Source organism: Mesoplodon bidens (assembly GCF_964165515.1).
Source record: "Mesoplodon bidens genome assembly, chromosome: 6".
NCBI classification, from domain to species: Eukaryota; Metazoa; Chordata; class Mammalia; order Artiodactyla; family Ziphiidae; genus Mesoplodon; species Mesoplodon bidens.
In genome coordinates, this window is record NC_138162.1 from 107,456,589 (window position 1) to 107,477,148 (window position 20,560).

Consider the following 20,560-nt stretch of genomic DNA (forward strand, 5'->3'; position numbering starts at 1 on the left):
GGGGAACTCCTGAGCCGGGTGGACCAGTGCAGGCACTCCAGTTCCTCCCACAGTTGCACTGCGGTGCCCACACGAAGTCAGTGTTGCCCGTGGGTGTAGAATCTGCTCTAAAGGCCCGCATCCTCAATGGAGAGTCTGCTCACAGCCCAGCTTCCATTGGCTGTTTATCCTTCTCTGACTTCCTTATCTGCTTGTGTCTAGTGAGGTCTCATTCTGTTTCTGGAGGGAGGCTGGATGTGCTCAGAAGTTGGATGGTGCTCAGTCTTTGGATGGATGACACTCTGGGGGCACAGAGCCCCCAGCCCAGGCCTAAGGCGGAGGGGCACGCTTTTCTGGAGCCGGTCAAGCACCCGTGCGTTGCCCGATGGCCTCGCTGTGCACGGCACTTCGTCGTAATGCAAGGAGGGGCCGTGCGTAGGGAGCTTGTGAGCTCACCTCCCAATTTCCCTTCGGTCTCCTTGGGCTGGTCCACAGTGGATAATAATGTCTGGCTAACTTGAAAACAAACATTGGGTGGGCTGGACAGAGAGGAAGGAAGAAGGGGGGATGGCAGACCGATCTGATTAAGGGGAAATGCCGCGTTTCTTGAAACCTTTACAATATCCAACGGGACTACTTCCAAGAATTCACAGACTGAGCTCATAAATCGCCCCAAAGAGGTCTCTAGGGAACCTGCTTGAAAAAATAGTCAAGAGGCATGGAGTGTTTTTGAATCAGTGAGTAGTTCTCAGTATTGGAACATGGCTGGATTCTTTTAAGAGACGTAAACTCCTGGAATATTATTTACATTCCCTGGGAACAGAGTTCATCCTTTTTCTTGGCCCTTTTTGGAACTGACGCAGCTTCTGAATCAACGAGGGCCCAGACTGACTACGGGGATCCGCTGTATTTTCTGGGTGTGGGTGAGTCCAAGCCTGAGGTGTGGGCTTGGCAAGAGGAACCTGACTGCAGTGCCCAAGACTGGCCTGCAGGTGGGGCTGAGCGTTAGGACGCTTTTGGAGGAGGGATCCTAGTGGGAAGGGAATCTGCTCACTCTGCCGTGGATAACTGGAACCCAGCCCACAGGACTCAACCCAATGAGGCGACTTCTTGATATCTGGCATTTAAAAAACCTGGGGTTTACAGCAGGGAGGCAGAGGTGCTCACCTAGGCTGCGGGCTGGCTCAGCGGGGCCGGGTGGCAGGAGGATGCCTGCACGGGGTCGTTAGGAAGGCCGCGCCATCGGTTTGCTCACTCACCTTGTGTTTATTGAGTGTCGTGAGGTCTGTCCTGGGTGGGGTGCAGGGCAAGGTCACTTAGGGAGTTTGCAGTTGAGAGGGAGAAGCGAAATTCCCCAAGTAAACGAATACACCAAAATACTTCCAACGTGTGATCACTGCTGCTGAGATGCTGCTGAGACAGGGAAGAGTGGCGACTATGTGGGCTGACTTCAGACAGGCTGGGCAGCGAGGAGCACCCTGAAGAGGGTATTGAAGAGTGAGGAGGAGCCGGCCCTGCCACGAATAGGAGAAGAGGAAACAGAAGGAAACCAGGGGGCTGCAGAGTGGGGCAGGGGAGGGAGCCCAGGAAGAGTCTGGGGAGGAGAAGGTGGCAGTGAGAGTTTGCATTTTATTTATGGAAGCAGCCAATCAAGCTCTTCCCCTGTCAGTCACATGTTAATCTATCATGTTTCCAATGAGAGGAAAGTTGGGCCACTGAGAGAAACTGAATCCCGTTGAATGATGTGGAAAGAAAGAGATGGAGAATTAATCCGGGGACCAGGGAAGTGTAAGTAATGCACACGGGTCCTGATTTCTCAGCGCCTCGAGTGGCAGCAAATGGGGTGAAAAAAGAGACCACAGGGACTTCCCTGGTGGTCCAGTGGTAAAGAATCCGCCTTCCAATGCAGGGGACGCGAGTTCAAGCCCTGGTCAGGGAACTAAGACCCCATGTGCCACAGGGCAACTAAGCCCACGCGCCACAATTACTGAGCCTGCATCCCTCAACTCGAGAGCCCGCGTGCCGCAAACTACAGAGCCCACGTGCCCTGCAGCCTGCGCACCACTAGAGAGAGGAAAACCGCACACCACAACTAGAGAGAAGCCCTGGCACCACAACTAGAGAGAAGCCTGTGTGCCACAACGAAGAGCCTGCGCCTCAAAGAAAGATCCCGCATGCCTCAACGAAGATCCTGCAACTAAGACCCGATGCAGCCAAAAAAAAAAAAAAAAAAGAAAGAAAGAAAATAAATAAATAATAATAATAAAAAAGAATGATACTGCAGACCACCTACACCCACCTCTTTCATGGCGGGTCCTGGTGTCTGCTAAACAAGTATTTTAATCATTCAAAGAACTAGCCCCTTGGGCTTGGGCTCACCACACAGACCTGGATTAGAATCCTGCTCTTGCTCTTGAAAGAGAGGTTTCTTTGAGCTTTACTCTCCTGTCTAGAAAATAAGGATATGGAGACTTATCTAGTAAGATTTTGGGGAGGACTGAATAAGGTGTATTTAAAGCAACCAGTGCTGTACCTAGACTATGGTAGGTGCTCAATGAATGTCAATTTCCTCCTTGCTGACTACATAACAGTGAAGACAGATAAGTAGAAAGATAGTGATGATGATATTAATCACTCTTTCATAAGATGCTCGCACTGAGGAAAGAGCAGGACCATCGATGTACTTTGAGGAGGGGGAAGTCCCGGGTAGGGAGTGAGACCGGCATTGTAGTTCATATTCTCCCAGCTTCCTCTTCTGTAAAAGGAGGGTAGGGGTGGTCTACAGGCCAGAGTTAGACTAGTTTAAAAACATTCTTGGGGGACTCCCCTGGTGGTGCAGTGGTTAAGAATCCACCTGCCAATGCAGGGGACATGGGTTCGATCCCTGGTCTGGGAAGATACCACATACCACGGAGCAACTAAGCCTGTGCGCCACAACTGCTGAAGCCCGCGCACCTAGAGCCTGTGCTCTGCAACAAGAGAAGCCACCACAATGAGAAGCCCGTGCACCACAACAAAGACCCAATGCAGCCCCAAATAAGTAAATAAATAAAAACATTCTTGGGCCTTATCTCTGGAGATTCTAATCAGCAGGTCTGAGCTGGGGTCCTGGATGATTCTGACACAGAGGCAAAATCACTCCAGGTGATTAAGACCCAGGAACACTGGAGTAAGTGTCTCCAAGACCCTTTCCTAGTCCTGAGTCATCATCCATCACACCAGACAAGGACCAAGGGGACCAGAACCACTTTCCTCACTTGCCACCAGAGGGCGAGCTTGAGGCACGATGGCCAGAGTGAGATGCTGTCTGTCTCGGCTCTGACCGAAAGAGCCCAGGGAAAATCTGTAGTCCCACAGAGGGTGCCGTGCGAGACAGATAAGGCAGGGGTCATTTGGGAGGATTGTGTGCTAACTGGAGATAAGAGGAGAAAGCCAACGTCTACTAGATTCTGTGAAGTGTACGCTTTCTTCTGTGCCCTGATGTCGGACAAGATTTGGATGATGAAACTTGCTTCTTCGTGCAGTAAGGACTTCATCAGGACGCTTCAGAGCCCCAACTTCCAGTTCCAGCAAAATCAGCATCTGGGGCTTCCCTGGTGGCGCAGTGGTTGAGAGTCCACCTGCCGATGCAGGGGACGCAGGTTTGTGCCCCGGTCCGGGAGGATCCCACATTGCCCACGAGCGGCTGGGCCTGTGAGCCATGGCCGCTGAGCCTGCGTGTCCGGAGCCTGTGCTCCACAACGGGAGAGGCCACAGCAGTGAGAGGCCCGCGTACCGCAAAAAAAAAAAAAAAAAAAAAAAAAAAATCAGCGTCTGGATCAGAGGGCCAGTCACTCCCGACGCTCATCTGCCCCCACTCTGTCCCCCCCCCCCGGTAAAGGATGCACCCCCTGGAAAAGGCAGTGGGCAGGCTTGGATCTGTTGGTCCTCGGCTGTCTTTCTGCAGACCGCTCCTTCAGAGTTCCATGCACAAAACAGAGGACCGTCATGGCCCGATTCCAGCTGCAGAGAAGCAGGCATCACTTCCCGCTTGGTGTCCTAGTTGATGCCCTTAGTTTTTGGCAAAGCAGAATTCCAGTCCTTTCTCTTAACCACCTCATTAATTTTACCTTCTGCAGCAGGCTGCAGTTGAGGCCACAGCCCTTGGCGTCTGTACTGCAGCAAAGTGGGGACTTGAAATCTCCTCTTCTTTGCCAGCAATTTATAATTTGGACTTTCCCTGCTCGGTGACATCCTCTAGGTTCCACTTCCACAGAGGCCCAGGGGGCCACAGAAGCAGAAATGGTTACCCCTGCTCCCCAAAGGGGGAAGAAGAAACCGAGGGCAGTGAAAGGGCTGGTCCGCGACTGCTGCTGAGGGTGCTGAGGAACCAAAAGCAGCCCGGTCACCCCGGAGCGCCTGAGTGACAGTACCTCACCTCCGGCCCGCAGTTCCTGGCAGGCTGTAGCATGGCAACACCTCAAAAATCCTGATTGGACGTCATCACTCCAGGCACCCCATCCTTCTTGAGCCCCTACGCTGTCGGGCCCCGTATTAGCGTGAGATGAGTAAGACTTTTTTTTTTTTTTTTTGCGGTACGCGGGCCTCTCACTGCTGTGGCCTCTCCCGTTGTGGAGCACAGGCTCCAGACGCGCAGGCTCAGCGGCCATGGCTCACGGGCCCAGCCGCTCCGCGGCACGTGGGATCCTCCCGGACCGGGGCACGAACCCACGTCCCCTGCATCGGCAGGCGGACTCCCAACCACCGCGCCACCAGGGAAGCCCGATGAATAAGACTTTTGAGAATTCCTAGGCTCCACGAACTCAAACTTTACATGGAAGGAAAACCCTGCTCACCTGGCTATAGGTGAGGGTAGTAGTGTGTTGATGGAGTAATACGATAAAATGGCATAATATGGGCACGTGCAGGGAATAACGGGAGGGTGGAGAAAAGAATGATTGAAGAAACTGATGCTGAGGAAAAATGACTAGAGACGCCTCGTCTGATGCTGGAGTTGTTTTAGGATTCGATGCTCTCTCCCCGTGCTTTCTCAGTCTTGGTGGTACGTGGCAGTTCTGTTTAGCGGAGGCGTAGCTTAAGATTCAGGTAGCTACACCTGTGCGAGGAATAATAAGCTGCATTCTAGCAAGGTCCTCGTGCAGTTTCAGAGGACAGGAGTGGGCTGGCCAGGAAGGAAGCCCCAGCAAGGTGGCAGGGCTAAAAGAAAGGCCTGAGCTGGGGATGTTGCGGACAACCAACCATAGGGATGTGAGTCTTTTTTCTTGTAATAGCAGTTACAGCATTTGTTTATGTACCAATGTTGAGGGTCCCGCCACGGATCAGGCAGTGTGCTGGTCACTGGAAAAAGAGGAATACAAGGCTCTTAGCTTCTGGGAGCCATGCTCTGATAGAAGAAATGGACGAGTAATTACGATGCAACAGGATGCGTGTTACAGCAGAGGTGAATACAGGAGGCTGTGCTCAATGCTTTGGGGGGTGGATGGGTGCAGATGCACCCGGTGAGGAGGTGACATTTAAGCTCACTCTTATCTATTTATTTATTGTTTTGGCTGTGCTGTGCAGCCTGTGGGATCTTAGTTCCCCGACCAGGATTTGAACCCACGCCTCCTGCAACGGAAGCACAGAGTCTTAACCACCGGACCAACAGGGAAGTCCCTCAACTTGCGCTTAAAGGAAGTGTTGAGGGCGCAGGAAAAGGGAGCAGCATCCCCAGGCCTGGATTTGAGAAGGCACGCGGCCCGGAGGGCAGTGCGTGTGTTGGTGTGTGTCTGCATGCACCCCCCTGAGCCTGGGTGTGGGGTCGTGGGTGCTGAGAGGTGGGAGGTGAGGCTCCAGAGAGACTGTGGTGGGTCTGGTGCAGCACCGGAGTAGAACTCACCCCTGCTGCTCGTGGATCATGAGGCAAGTTCTCCCTTCCTCCAGATCACCAGGATGCCCGGGATAGAGCCATTTCATGAACCCACTGTTCATCACTTCTTGCTCTTTCTGGATGCTGGGGGAGGAGTTGGGCAGTGAGGAGGCAGGGGCTCTGGGAAGGGGTCATGAATGTGGACTAGGCCAGCTTATGTTGCTTTAATTTTTTAAAAATTCAGAAAAATCAATGCCTGAGAATCGGTTCATATATATGGTTCAGGGACAATGATTTTTAACTTTACAGGCAATTGTCATTGAGTGTTTGTCTAAACACAGTGTGAAAATACTGTATATTAACAAGTCAATCAATGCAGAGTGGGTGGAAAAGTCTCCCCCGCGTCCTTTGCTTTTCTGCATTGCATTGACTGATAAGTATGCTAAAAAATGCAGATTGCTGACAGTTCTCTTCCTTGGTCAGTTAAAACTATTTGGAATCTTTTATGTGCTAAATACTCTTAGGCTCTACTCAGAACAGACAAATCAATTTACGCCTTACATCTTTAGATATTTATGAGTGGTAATGTCAGTGATCATGGACTAGGAACCTCATATGAATGGGTATAGAAATAAGACTGATACAAATAAGATGGACAGAAAAGCTCCTGGGAGGAAAATATTCAAGGGCAAACGGATAAATAACAAGGTAGAGTTAAAGCTGTTATGATCAAGCAATTCAGGAGCAGGAAGACAGAACAAGAATATAAACAAATAATGTAATTAGAGGTTATTTTGTTTTAAATTAATTTGACTCATTATTTGTTTGCCAAGTAGTATATTTTCCTTATGATTTAATAGGACACTCGTCCCCCTGCTGCCCTCTCCCCTGCCACTGCTAGTTGGAACCTACAGTGGGTTTTCTCAGGTAGGAGGGTACATTCTATGCTTTCTCAGACTTGTGACTTTGACCCTTTTAGGGTGACACCAATACTTGCTGACTTCAACTCACTTGGCTCTTAGTACATCACATAGTTGGAGGGGGAAGTGCTCCCTTTTAATTTTTAAGATGCATAGCTAATTGGAACTGGAATGAAATAACCAGCCGGGAAGCTTGCTGCATGCCTCACAGTCCCTTTCTGGGACTTCAGAATTTACAGGAATAGGAATGAAAGGGTGCATTTTACACTTTCTGGACAAATAACCATCCAAAGTGGCCAGATGCACAAAGACTTTGAAACATGGGCCCATAGTAGCCTCAGGATTATTTTGCATTTATCTGGCTAATCTTTGCTGATCAGGTGTGAGCCAATTAGATTTCCTTTTTTTCATGGTTGCCTGAAAGCCTAGATTCTGTAGGGATTCTATCTATTGTTTGATCTCAAACAGAGAAGCCCAAAGCTGTGGGCCAGCCCAGATGTTTGTCATTGTACCTGGCTGGGCAGCTTTCCAAAGAGATGACCTTTGGTAGATTGCTCGGGCTCAACTGGTCCAGCTTTTTCCTTCTACAGGGATTCTGAAGTAAGAGCATCAGAGCAGGACTTGGACAGAGCCAAGGGGTCCCAGCCTGCTCAGTTGCTAGCTCGAGAGGCCTTAAAAGCTGCTGTAAGTGTGATAGGATCTCTGGCTGGGGAGTCAAGTCCCCCCTGTGTTTTAAACTCAGATTCTGGGAGGTTCTCTCCATGACTCAGGATCCTTTGCTTATTAGGATATAAGCTCGCCTTTTTTTCATTCCTCCTGCTTCTCCAGTTCATCTCCCGGCTTTTGGCCTCAATATGTGAAGTAGGGGCCCACCTATAGCAATGCAAATCCTTTGGGCTCCTAGGGCGCTGCAATCCCAACAGTTTCTCCTCAACAAAACTGCAGGCAGCAGCGAAAGGCACTCTCTCCACCATACCCCCAAACGGGTGTAGGTGAGCGTGACTTAAAGAGGAGACCCGAGCCCTAGACTGGGCCTTTTTTGGTCTCAACAGGCGGCTGCTGCTTCCCCCCCTGCCCCCAAGTTCCTTGCGACCCCAAGGCACAAAAGGACGTTTCAGGGCGGGGTTTCCATCCCCAGCAGTGGGCTACAGTCTTCCCCGGCTGCCTTCCTTCCCTACTCAGAGCAGTGAGGGCTTCGGACTTTCCTTTCCAGCTAGCTGCCAGGCCACTGATGCCCGAAGCCCGGCCTCCGGCTCCACTTCCTGTTTGCTGCCTCACCTCGGGCCCGCGCTCCTCCATCCCAGGGGAGCCCAGCCCGGCGCCGGCCGCCCGCAGGCCCGCGGCCAGCGGCCCCTCTCCGGGGCTGGGCGTGGCCGGCGCGGCCGGCGCGGCGCCGCGCGGAGACTCCCCGCCCCGCTCCCCTTCCCTCCGCTCGCGGCCATCTAAATTCCCCCTTCGACTCCTGGGCGGAGGCCGAGCGAGCCTTCGCGAAAGGCGACGGCGGCGGGAGGAGTACTTGGGCGCCCCTCCCGGGCGGCGCGGCGCCGGCCGGCCGTGCAGTCGCGCGCTCGCCGCCAGCAAAGCTATTGGCTCGGCGCAGTCACCCCACGCGGGCTGCAGCGGCGGCCTCCGCGGATTGGCGCGCGGGCGAGCATCCAGCGGGGCGCGCGCGAGCGGGTGCGTGCCGCCTAGGCCGCACCGAAGCCCGCCGCCCAGGCCGCAGCGAAGCCCACCGTCGCGGGGGCGCCGTTTTCCCTGCCCGTAATGACCACCCCTCTGCTGTCCCTGCGTTGCTGATGCTGCATTTGGGGCCGCTGCCAGCCCGGGTGGCCGATGCACCAGTGCAAAGAAAGGGCGCGAAAGGCGCGCTCCCCGCTCGGGCGCACGCACCGACCGCCGCCCTCGGCCGCACACTGCAGCAATTCGCGCTCTCGCGCCGCACCCCTCCCCGCCTGCATCATTTGCATATCCCACGATTGTGGCCAATCAGGACTCGTCTATCTCGAAGCGGACGGGTTTGGCCTGAGAGGAAAGGGAGTGGCTGGCGGCGCATGCGCCGCGGTGACCGACTTGAACCGAGGCTTTTATTGCTGTAGTTTATTTCCACCCCCTTCCCTACTGCTCTGTCTCTCTCTCTCTTTCTGTCTCTCTGTCTCTCTCTCCCTCTCTTTCTTTTTTTCCACCCTAGCTGAGGCAGTGTTGGAGGAGAGGAAGAAAGGGAGACAGAGGATTGCATTTATCCCTTAACATTCCTGAAAATTTCTATCAGCAAGACCAGCTAAGCGGCTGCACATTTTTCAATCCTGCAAAAAATACCAAGTCTCTTTCCGGGCAATTTTTGTTTTAAAGCTGCCCTCTTGAAATTAATTTTTTCCCAGGAGAGAGATGTCTTATCAGGGGAAGAAAAATATTCCACGCATCACGGTGAGTTTGGTACTTGTGAAATCTGCGATCGGCCAGCAACCTTTTGTGGCACAGAACATACAAGGAATATTTTTTAAAGGAGGGGGAGGAAGAGAGACCCAACTTTTTCCCCCTTTTTTCCCCTTGTTGCTAAAGAAGGCGATCGTGGTGGGAGACGCATTCCTATAGAATTGTAAGCCATATAGTTTCTAAGGCATTAAAATAGGAGCGTGAGTGCATTAAGGTCGTTTTAGGTAGCGCGCCAGATCCGCTGTATCCTTTTATTGTCAGAGCGAGATGCTGTAGTGCTGGCCTGCGGGGTGTAAGCAAATGGATGCCAGATTGAATATGCATGGTTGAAGCTCGGATATTGTTCTCCCGGCTGCGTGCTGCGATGCTGGACTCCAGGAGCTGGACTCCAGGAGCTGGATGGGGAGATGGGGAAATGGATTCTCCCTGTATCTCCCGTCCCCCCACCGTAAAGGGCTTTCTGGAGCCTTCCTCCGGTTCCTCAGAAAAAGAAGCGGATTTTACCCCGGAGGCGTAATGACAGCAGAGGGATGCTGAAAAGGGCTGGGTGTACCGGGATCCTGTGGAAACGGGAAGGAAAAACAGGGACGCGGTGATGAGCAGAGGAGGGGGGGAGGTAGGCGTGGGCTTTTTGTTGACCGGGACCGGTTTTTGGTGGCCCTCTTGGCTTCCTCGCCCAGTGGTTTGGGGCTGGGACCCTGGCGGCTCTGGGCGCGCTTTCTTGGGTCTTTCTGCCCCTTCTGCAGCCGGGGAGGCGTCCGTGTTGGCGCATACAAAGCGGGCTGGGAGGGTGGGCGTTGGGGACAGCGCCGAGCCGGGCTCTGGGAGGTAATGGCGCTGCGCGACGCGCGGAGCAGATGGCCCGGCCTCGGCCAGACAATGATCGCAGAGGCCGGAGATGCCGGCGCAGCTCTGGGGCCTGGGGTTGTTAGTTTGTAAATCACGAGAAGCTCCAAGCGATGACTTTGCGATGCTTCGGCGATGAACACAGGTTCTTGTTCTCGCTGCTCCCCCGCCCCCATCTTCTCCCCATCTTTTCCCGGAAAAGTCTCGCCAGTCCTATTTCTCTTACATCCCCGAATGAAATCCCGGGGAGGGAGGAACGCGAGGGAAATTCATTGTTATGTAATGATGTGCAATTGCAATGGGCCAGCTGATTGCTGGGTAGAACCCAGGGCTGAGGCGGTGACCGAAAGAGTCTTTGAAAAGTCTAGATGTGTTTAGGGCTGGGTTTGAGGGCGTGCTTTCGCTCTGGTTTCCTCCTTAGCCACGGGTACCCCGACTTCCACTGGCTGTACAAGGGCACACCCATCCGCAGGAGAGAGATGTGGGAGCACATGCACAGGGGAAGGGGCGTGTGCTCGGGAGGATTTATAGGATGAGCTGTTCTACAGCGGGGGGTGGGTACTAGCTTTTTCTTGAGGGCCAAGGACCCAAGATCCCAAAGGGCAGAGCGCCGGGGGACCCAGCGTTATGTGTTCCTTGCACTGCAGGAAGGAATCTGGGGAGTGGGGTGGAGAGCAGATTTGCTGCAAGCCTCAAGTACTCTGCTGTCTTCGTGAATGAAAAAGGCAGTTTCGTTTTGACAGTGTGGGGAGAAAAAAATTCAAAAAGCCAACAATCAACAAGACTGATTTTTAGAAGAGCGCCCCCTCTGCCCTTTAACAAAATCTGGTGGCGTTATCGTAGGACCTATAGCATGGTTTCCCTTCCTCCGTCAGCACGGCCAGCCTGTTATGTAAGATGCCACTCGAGTGAGCGGGGCTGTGATGTTTCATTTTTTTTCTCAACGTGATGTTGGCTCGGGGATTCGCATGATGGCTGGAACAGGTACTGCAGTGACTAAGGGGAACAGGTGGTGAAGGACAGGGCTTCTCTTTGCCTCCCAGGCGATGTTTATCCCATCAGAGCTGGATTCTGGGGAAGAGGGGGAGATCACTGTAGACAGACAAGTGAGCTGGATCAGGTGACCTTGGGCCAGTGGCTTAGCCTCTCTGAGCCTCAGTTTCTTTATGTGTCCTTGGGACAAGAATCTAGCTCCCATCACCTCACAGATATGATTTGAGGCTGGCGTGACGTGGTTTACAGGACAGGATTTTGTAAAGGTCTTAACCTTTACCTTATATAAATGCAGGAATCGTTGCTGGCTATCTATTCCCTTTTGACTTTCCAAACCCTACAGGAGGATGAAGGCCCCTACAGTGTAACAACTTAAATAATCTTAGTGTTTCTCATGATGTTAGAAAAACAATAAATACTTTCCAAACCCAGGTGTGTGTGCATTTCTGTATAAAAGTATCTTTTTTCCTAGGTCTCTAGTAGCTTATATATATTTTTAAAAAGTTGCTGTAATTTCTTCTTGGTAGGTGCTAAATTTAAAGCACTTGCTGAGAATATTATTCTTAACGGAATTTTGAGTTAACCATTGTCAAATGAACGCCGTTCTTTGAAGTGCTCTCCGTATTAAAAACGCCGTCACTTAAACCCAGCAGGGACTAATACAGGTGCGTGTCTATTGAACACAGAATTTTAGCATAGCATTCCATCAACAGCATTTGGGATAGAGATGAATCATGATGTAACATTTCTGTTACATTCTTGGCTCTTATATGCTGCTTGTCATATATTTTTTTGTACCAATTAAAGTATCAGTATGTGTACAGTTAATAATGGTGTTAGATTTTAGAACTTGTCATCTCACCTACTTTATTATAAAATTTTACCTTTTTCTTAACAGCTTAATAGTTAAAATGGTGCATGTTTGAAGTGTTTTTTCATCCTCTTTATAACAATTGTTGTGATTTACCTCGAAGATAAATGCAAATATAAAGAACATACTGAATTGAAACCTTGCTATGGATGAACCAAGTGTGTTTGTGTATAGTATCCCATGACAACAGACTTTTGGTTAAATTTTCCCGACACATATCTCACCAAGAATCGACTTCCGCTACATGTGGGTGTATATTTTTTTTCAAAGGAAGTTTAGCCTAAAGCCATTTAAAGTGATTGCCTTCTTTATCTGAAATCTTTTTACTGATCTTTAAAGGAAGATTGTTAGGCTTTTTTTTCCATTCTTTCCCTTTTGTGCTTGTAGGTCTGTGGAAATAGATGGTTGCTGTCTCTGTTGTGTTTTTTTCTTTTTCTTTTATTTCTCGAGGATAAGCTTTGAGCTTTGCCGGTATGTTCTGACTCATCAAGTGATGAGTAGATTGCCAAATACAGATTCACCTTTGTCACTGAGTCTTTCCAAAATTGGCTCTTTTTTTTTTTGCGGTACGCGGGCCTCTCACTGTTGTGGCCTCTCCCCGTCGCGGAGCACAGGCTCCGGACACGCAGGCTCAGCGGCCCTGGCTCACGGGCCCAGCCGCTCCGCGGCATGTGGGATCTTCCCGGACCGGGGCACGAACCCGTGTCCCCTGCATCGGCAGGCGGACTCTCAACCACTGGGCCACCAGGGAAGCCCCAAAACTGGCTCATTTTGACCCGTGAAAATGTGATCTTAGCTCATTTATCTTACTACCAACTGTTTCTCATGGATCAGTTACGAATTGTGACCTTACTACTTCTTTGTTTCAGAGTGATCGTCTTCTGATCAAAGGAGGTAAAATCGTTAATGACGACCAGTCATTCTATGCAGACATATACATGGAAGATGGGTTGATCAAGTAAGTGTAACTCATTATTGCCACAAATTTGGGTACCTTGCAGTGTTCCTAAGCATTAGCTACAGTTCACACCCGTGGTATCAAGCTGTAGTGATTTAGAGACTAACTCAGTATCTGTTCAAGCCTAGTTTGATTGGTGGTAATTAGTGAGTTTGAAAACTGAGATTTAGGGAATTCAAAACCACAGTTAAATGCACACCCATTTCCTTACGTGTTATGTAATTGACTATTTTTAACCTAGGTGACACAATATCTTGTTGCCACATACTCAGGTTATGATCCATTGACTATATTAAAGGTTTTACTAGAATGTACTTGTGTGGGGTGGATAGGACAATCAAAGGACACAAACGTGAAGTACAGCGTCTTCTATCACGAGAGCACATCTGCCTTCTTCGTCAAGAATCCAAGTTGTTGGGGGCAGTGGACACCAAATTAATTACGAAGTCACAGAGGCAAATTACTACCTCAGTCCGAGGGAATTTTAGGTTTCATTTTTTAAGTGGCAACTAACACAAACGGGACTGCCCTTGTGTTTATTGTGTATTGTGTTTCAAAGGAGAAAACAACACAGCAGTTACTGAATTAGGATAGTTTTGGGTCCTAGAGGGTTAAGTGAGCTGAGAACATCTCAATATCCTCGTGCCCTTCCGACTGGGACAGCTCAGAGGGCTCTGAAGAAATAGCACATCTGTTTAAAGACAAACATTGCCGCAAATGACATCTTTTAAATAAGCAGCATTTATCAAGGGCTAGCAGCAAACCAGTCCAGAGGAGTGGAAAATGGTAGTGGACGTGTCTGTTGCCTGGAAACTCACACCCTGATTTATGATCCTAAAAGAGGTTTTAACATTTCCACATTTAATGTTTTCTCCATGTGTGTTTGCTTGTGACAGTCTCAGCTCCAGGCTCTAAAATACCATGACTTTCATGTTCCATTTTCCCCCAAGTGGAAAGCAGCATGATCTGGTCTGTCAGACTCTGGCCTAGAAGTGAACAAGCCTGTGTGATATTTTTAGTCATCACTAATTTGTTTTAGAACTTTACCAACTCCCCCTTGATAATTTTTTCCTTTTCAAAAAAGTGGCATAAAGATGTAGCAGAGATATTTTTTAAAAACTGGAAATGAATCCTTGTTACCCAACTTAATGAATATTAATTTTGCTGTCTTTGTCATCTGAGTTGCTGATCACATGCTTCCAAATTTTTAAATAGTTGCAATCATAGTGTTTACTTATTATCTTTGCTTTCTTTTGTTCTATTCCCTACCCTTCTACTTCTCATTTCTCTTAGTTGGAAAGGATATGGTGAAAATAAATGTTTGTAAAGTGCAACCAGGTCTGGAGAAAATTGTTATAGGATAATTAACTCAACTGCGTGTGTTGTAAGGAAAGTATAGTGATATTTTATGTAAATGTCTCAGGGCTTTGTTATCATTTGATCATATGGGTTTTCTGGTAGCTAAGCCTCTTTGATTGGCTTCTGAGACCTTATTTAGATTTTGTTTTCTAGTATGCTCTGCGTTGCCTCTTGAGGGTAGGGAGTGAGGGGTGCACAGATTATGAATGATAACAATCACCTGAAGAGTCTTTAGAACGCAGGGAAGGGTTGTTTATGCTGTGGTGAAAATGTCGATCAGATCCCGTTTGATTTAGGACATTTCTTTACAATCATTATCTATCACCCACCCTGTTTATTTAGGCAAATAGGAGAAAACCTGATTGTGCCAGGAGGGGTGAAGACCATTGAAGCCCATTCCAGAATGGTGATCCCTGGAGGAATTGATGTCCATACCCGCTTCCAGATGCCTGATCAGGGGATGACCTCTGCTGATGACTTCTTTCAAGGCACCAAGGCAGCCCTGGCTGGGGGAACCACCATGATCAGTAAGACCACTTACAAAGAATAATCTTAGGGCTTGGGAACCATTGTCGTTTGAAAATGAGTCTGTGTTGTTTGAGTCTTTCCTTCTAAAGGTTGCAGTGGACGGATCTACCACGTAAGGGGGTGAGGGTGGGCCAGCCTTAGTCTCATTTTCTGTCCAGCCCCAAGGTTCTCCAGTTGAACTTGAGAATACGCTTCTAGAGAATTTTGGTAGGATAAAAGAGGGGCTTCTTGCTTTCTCTGCTTGAGAACTTCTGTCTTCCTTAACCTGAAGATGTGATTTGATTGTGGTCACTTTGAAAACACAGCATTTGGAGTAATCTTCAAAGCTCTTAGTTTTGAGCCTTTGCTCCTAACTCTTACGAATTCCTGAGTGTGTATCTTCTTGGAATGAGGCTGGGGTACAGCAAATGAACTGTTGAACCAGGAACGTCAATTCCACTGATATGAAAATCAAACGGAGTGATCACTTCCTGGCCTGGGTTTGACATACATGGAATTGGGCAGTCCTGCTTGGAGAAGCACCCGCAGATATCAGTTGTTTAGATATGAAAATTGCTGCTGTGAACAGCCGGGTGCCCTGTAAATATCGCTCAGTTGGATTTATGCTTTTCATTCAGCTAAATCTAAAGTATATTTCCTAACAAATGTGAAGAGTTTGCTTGTGAATGGTCAGTTTCCAGCATACCTGTTGATTGTCCCTTTGGCAAATATTATTTTGAGTTTGAGGAGGTAGGCAAGTTGCACAGTGGCCCACCAGACACATTTTTTTTTTAATATTTATTTTTTTATTGAAGTGTCGTCGATTTACAATGTTGTGTTCGTTTCAGGTGTACAGCAAAGTGATTCAGTTATATATCTATATGTATCTATTCTTTTTCATATCCTTTTCCATTATGGTTTATTACAGGATATTGAATATACGTCCCTGTGTTCTACAGTAGGACTTTGTTGTTTATCTATTTTATATATAGTAGTGCGTATCTGTTAATCCGAAACTGCTCATTTATCCCTTTTCCCCTTTCCCCTTTGGTAACCATAAATTTGTTGCTATGTCTGTAAGTCTGTTTCTGTTTTGCAAATAAGTTTATTCGTATCATTTTTTTTTTGGCTCCACATATAAGTGATATCATATGGTATTTATCTTTCACTGTCCGACTTCACTTAGCATGATAATCTCTAGGTCCATCCGTGTTGCTGCAATTGGTGCTATTTCATTTTTTTTTTTTTAAGATTTTATCCAAGAGTGAAAGTCAATATACAGTCTGTCTTAAAAGCTTATAGTTGAGTTCAGAAGAGGGTCCAAGTGGAAAGAACTTAGCTCTTTTCTGCTTTAGAAAAAAACCTATCTTGCTGGTTACTTTTCCGAATGATGCTCTCTTTAGGTGTAACTTTAGGGTCTGTTTCTGAGCTTCCTCTTGTCTGCCTTACCACCCAGAAGAACACTGCTATCCCATTCAAGTTCGAGCTCTTCGACATTTTAAATCACACACTCACCTCCTGTGTCCTTTCTGGTCTTCGGGGTGTCATCACTGATCAGAAAGCATCCGAGTTTAAGCCTTACTGTTGCTGCTTCTTTCTTGCTGCATGTATTACCTTCTAACCTAGAGGGTGCTGTTCTTGGTGGTGGCGGTGTTGGCATCGGCACACCCCTTGGGACTCTGGCCTAGTGTTGACGCCTGCTGTTCTGTCAGTGGCATCTGTCAGGACTCACTGGTGCCAGTGGGCATTTCCGCCCCTCCTCCAGGGCCAGCCGTGGAGCCACACTGGAGCTTGGAGAAGCACAGATGGCCTGGGTGTCAGCCTAGAAGACCAAGTCAAGGTTATAATCTGCCTCAGTTTGGAGTCCCTGCAGGGGCCCTGTAGGCCTGTGCCTTGGTCACAGGGTGTGAATAAGTCACAAATAATATTTCCTAAGGGAGCGATCAGTGACATCTATCATTGGGCTGAGGGGTAGCCCTCTGAGGTCGAAATACCGCCAACCAGGGCACTAACTTGCTGTGTGACCTTGGACGCGTCACCTCGCTTTTTTGGGCTGCTCATCTGCACAGTGAAGGATGTGCACTAGATGACCCTGGATGCCCTTTCCAGCGCCCACGTTTGGCGATTCACTGAGCTCACAGACAGAGGTTGCCTCTAATCAGATGCACTTCGCGCCACAACGCATCAAAAAGCCCTGCTTTCTCTCCGACTTACTTGAAAGACCCCATCCTGCATTCTCGAATGTGCGTTTTCGCTCCTCAACCCTTGACCGGTTCTCTGGCCCCTCTCCTGCGTCGTGTCCCTTTCTGCCTTCCCTCCCCCCACCACCGTCACACGTGGGCGCATCCCTTCCTGCTGACACCCTGACCTTCCCTTTGGCCTTTTTCAGCGGCTGTGGGCATCTTTCCCTTCCTGCCAGGTGGGTTCCTTGTGTGCAGGGACCAGGGATGTCTCCACAAGTCCTGCACCTGTACCGAGGGCCCAGCATAGGCAGCGGATGACCTTACGGTAGCTCGGAACGAAGGTTCCGAAGCTGCCTGCCCCTCTCGGTTGAGCAGAATGCCAGCGTTTTTTTTTTTTTTTTCGGTACGCGGGCCTCTCACTGTTGTGGCCTCTCCCGTTGCGGAGCACAGGCTCCGGACGCGCAGGCTCAGCGGCCATGGCTCACGGGCCCAGCCGCTCCGCGGCATGTGGGATCTTCCCGGACCGGGGCACGAACCCGTGTCCCCTGCATCGGCAGGCGGACTCTCAACCACTGCGCCACCAGGGAAGCCCCGCAAGCGTATTTTAATGCAGGGGTGGTGATGCAGTCAAAGAGGAGGGCGATTTAAGGAGGTCTCAAAGGACGAAAGTAATCAGAGGTAGTGGCGATGTGGTCACAGTTGTCACACCCCAAACTCCACTGCTTGTGTATCCTGGGAAAAATAGTTACTCCTGCAAATGCCCACCTGTGGTTACTGACCTCTGTAGAATTCCCACTGCCTGCCCCTCTCTCAGGAGATAACGTGGCCATAATACAGACGAGGAAATCAGGGTCCTTCTTCCTGCCTGCCAGTCATGCGTTCTGCATTGCTTTAACTGAGTCCGCGGCTGGAGCCCGCTTTATAGTGGGAGCCTTGCAAAGAGGCATAGCTAGCTTAGTGGGTCGGGACCTGCGACCTGCTCCTTCAGTGAGATTGTAGCTTCTTTAATGAGGATTGAGGCCAGAACTAAGTATTTCGGGCATGTTGAAGGGATTCAAGTGAAAACTTACAGAAACAAAAGCCACTGAAGGAAATTGGCACCATACCACCTGCAGCCCCTCCCTCCCAGCTTTCTGAATTGCTCCAAGCCATGTCACCTGATGTGTCTTCACCTGCCGCTTGCTGTGTGTTTCCCAGGTCTCGGGACCTGGAGGCTCCATTTCCGTCTGAAATGGCACAGCCTGTGGTGGAAAATGCAGCTGAATATTCCCAGTTTGGAAACGGAGGTGACACGTCAGCAGCAGAAAATAATATTATTGCCATCAAACAGAGCCTCCCATTGAGAAATGTACAATGATATCTTTGTAGGGGGCCGTCCGTGTGGGGCAGAGGGAATGTTCTTTGCCCTTCCCATCCAGTGATGCATGGGCAGAGGCTCTAGACATGCTCCCTGTAGGAGGCATTCAGACCAACTGAGGGATCATGGAAGCAGCAGGTGTGCTGCTTGGAGAAGGCGCTGCTGGTGTCCCGGGGACTTTGTGATCATCAGAATTGTTGAGACCCCAGTGTCTCCAGGAAGCAGGCGGGAACAGTTACTTCCATTTTATAGAGGGGAAGCCAGAGGGCAGGGCACTCACCCCGCGCATCAGCGCAGGTGGCAGGTATGGAGCGCACACCTGCAACTGTGACTCCACCACCTGCCAGCAGTGTGACCTTTGCTTTAAGCCTCGGTCGCCTCACCTGCAAAACGGGGAAAGTTGTTACAGAGATCGACAGTGGAGGCATCAGAATAGTACCTGGCCCGCAGTTATCACCCAGCCGTGGTGGTTATTATCGTTCCATCTCACATCAGGTACCAGCAACCGCCCATCTCCACTGAGGCCCCCTCTGGATCTCAACTCTCAACAGAGGCAGAGAAAAGAGGCTCCAGCTGTAGGGTCTGACCCGAACGTTTGCTGGGAGCAGGGGTCCTCCAAGCATGGTCAGCAGACAGGGTACCCTGGTGTTACCTGGGGTAACGCCTCCTAAAACATTCAGCTTCCTGGGCCCACCCAACCCCTTGAAGTGGAGAGTCTGCTGATGGGACCTGTGAATCTGTACTTGAATCTGGTGATTGTCAAGTGCCCCTGGGGAGCTGTTGGAAAGTCTGGATCTTGGGGGTCCGTGCCAGATCTACAGACTCTAGATCGCTAAGGATCGGAAGCCGTTGCTCAGCGAAGAGGGCCTGAATGTTTCTGCAAACCTGAACTCAGGGCTTTCCCTAGGAGTGTGGAGCCCCCGGCACAACACATCCAAGGGGGCTTCGTCCTTGCCCTGAAGCTGCTGTACAGCAGAGACCAGGACGGGACTTGAGCCCAGACAAGGCGAGGACAGCCAGATGCCTCAGGGCTGGAAGGGGCTGTCTCTCCTGAACTCTGGACTTGTCACTTACCTGCTGGATGTGGCTCCCAGAGGTACCCCGATTCCCGCACCCAGCCACCCACCGTCAGACTCACCCTCTTCTCCATCTCCTGCTGCTACCCCAGCGCCCAGCCCTGGAGAGGGCAGCCCTCAGGGTCATGCTGGCTCAAACCCACGGGCACCTTGTGCCGAATCAAGTTAATTCTGTCTCTGTATTATCTCTTGGCGTGTTATCTCTTCCTTTGCCGATCCAGACCTTTGTTGTCTCTACTGGATTTTGGCGCCAGCTTCTGAGGGTCTCACTGCCCTGATCCCTACCTCTGCAGCCCATACATCACCTTGCAGCCTGGGCTCTTCTTGTGGACCGATCATGCTACCTCCACCCTCTGAAGCCCTCAGCGACCCCCTCTGGCTCTGAGGATGCAGCCCAAGTGGCAGAACCCAATCCTGCTGCCCCAGCCGAGACTCACATTGTCAGTTTCCCCAGCCAGGGATGCTCTTCGCTTCTTCCCTCTGCTTCTGGAAATCTTCGTTACCCTTCAAGGGCTAGCTTAGGTGTTACCTCCCTCCTGAAGCCCCCATGCAGCCCCCTCTGCTGTAATCTACCACTTATTCTGTGCGCCTCGGCCAACAGTGGGTCTTCATGGCCTGGCCCTCGGGACATTTGTCCTGTGTTACAGTTTGGTCAAGGTTCCTCTGCCTTTTTCTGTTAACGTTCCCCATCCAGCAGTGTCTCACTCCTGAGGCACTGACTCCATTGATGCCTGCGGTTGAATGAATAAATGAATGAATGAATGAATGATTGGATGAGATTATATGCTCATGGGACTTGGTTTCCTGCTTCATCTGAGTGTGATGCCAGGGGACCGAAAATCCTGGGGTGGGAGGAGGGTTTACACGTCTGGTGTTAATTGCGTTCATTTCCACCGAAACAGCTGTCTCTTCAGCAGTGCCGTGTTGCTGCTGCTCCAGCCCCCTGGTCACTGCGGTCCAGTCAGCTGTTGCAACAGTTGGAGGGGGAGAGAGGCAGGAGGGGAAAGCCCAGAGCTCGAGCATTGGCCTGAGGTCAGGAATGGGTATTTCTCCCTCCGTCTTTTTGGCAGGTGGTGGGGATGCTGGTCCTCCCATGAGGGAGCTCTCTCTCTGTGTGTGCACAGGGTGGGCCCTGAGTGCCACCGTGGACTCAGCAGTCATCCCCGAAATCCCTCGGGCTTGTCCAGCTCTTCCTAGAGAGCCATGCCTGCGGAGGCAGGAAACCTAGAT

The 20,560-nt window shown here is 50.2% G+C and overlaps 1 protein-coding gene across 1 annotated transcript in view; it reads left to right on the plus strand.

The window, feature by feature from the left end:
• The first annotated feature begins 8,825 nt into the window (after positions 1-8,825).
• DPYSL2 (dihydropyrimidinase like 2) overlaps positions 8,826-20,560 on the plus strand; it is a 76,005-nt gene continuing 64,270 nt past the window's right edge. Inside the window, exons 1-3 of the mRNA XM_081238485.1 lie at positions 8,826-9,171; positions 12,760-12,848; positions 14,550-14,734. Of these exons, the coding sequence (XP_081094611.1) occupies positions 9,133-9,171; positions 12,760-12,848; positions 14,550-14,734 (313 nt within the window). The 5' untranslated portion in view covers positions 8,826-9,132. The remainder of the gene's footprint in view (positions 9,172-12,759; positions 12,849-14,549; positions 14,735-20,560) is intronic.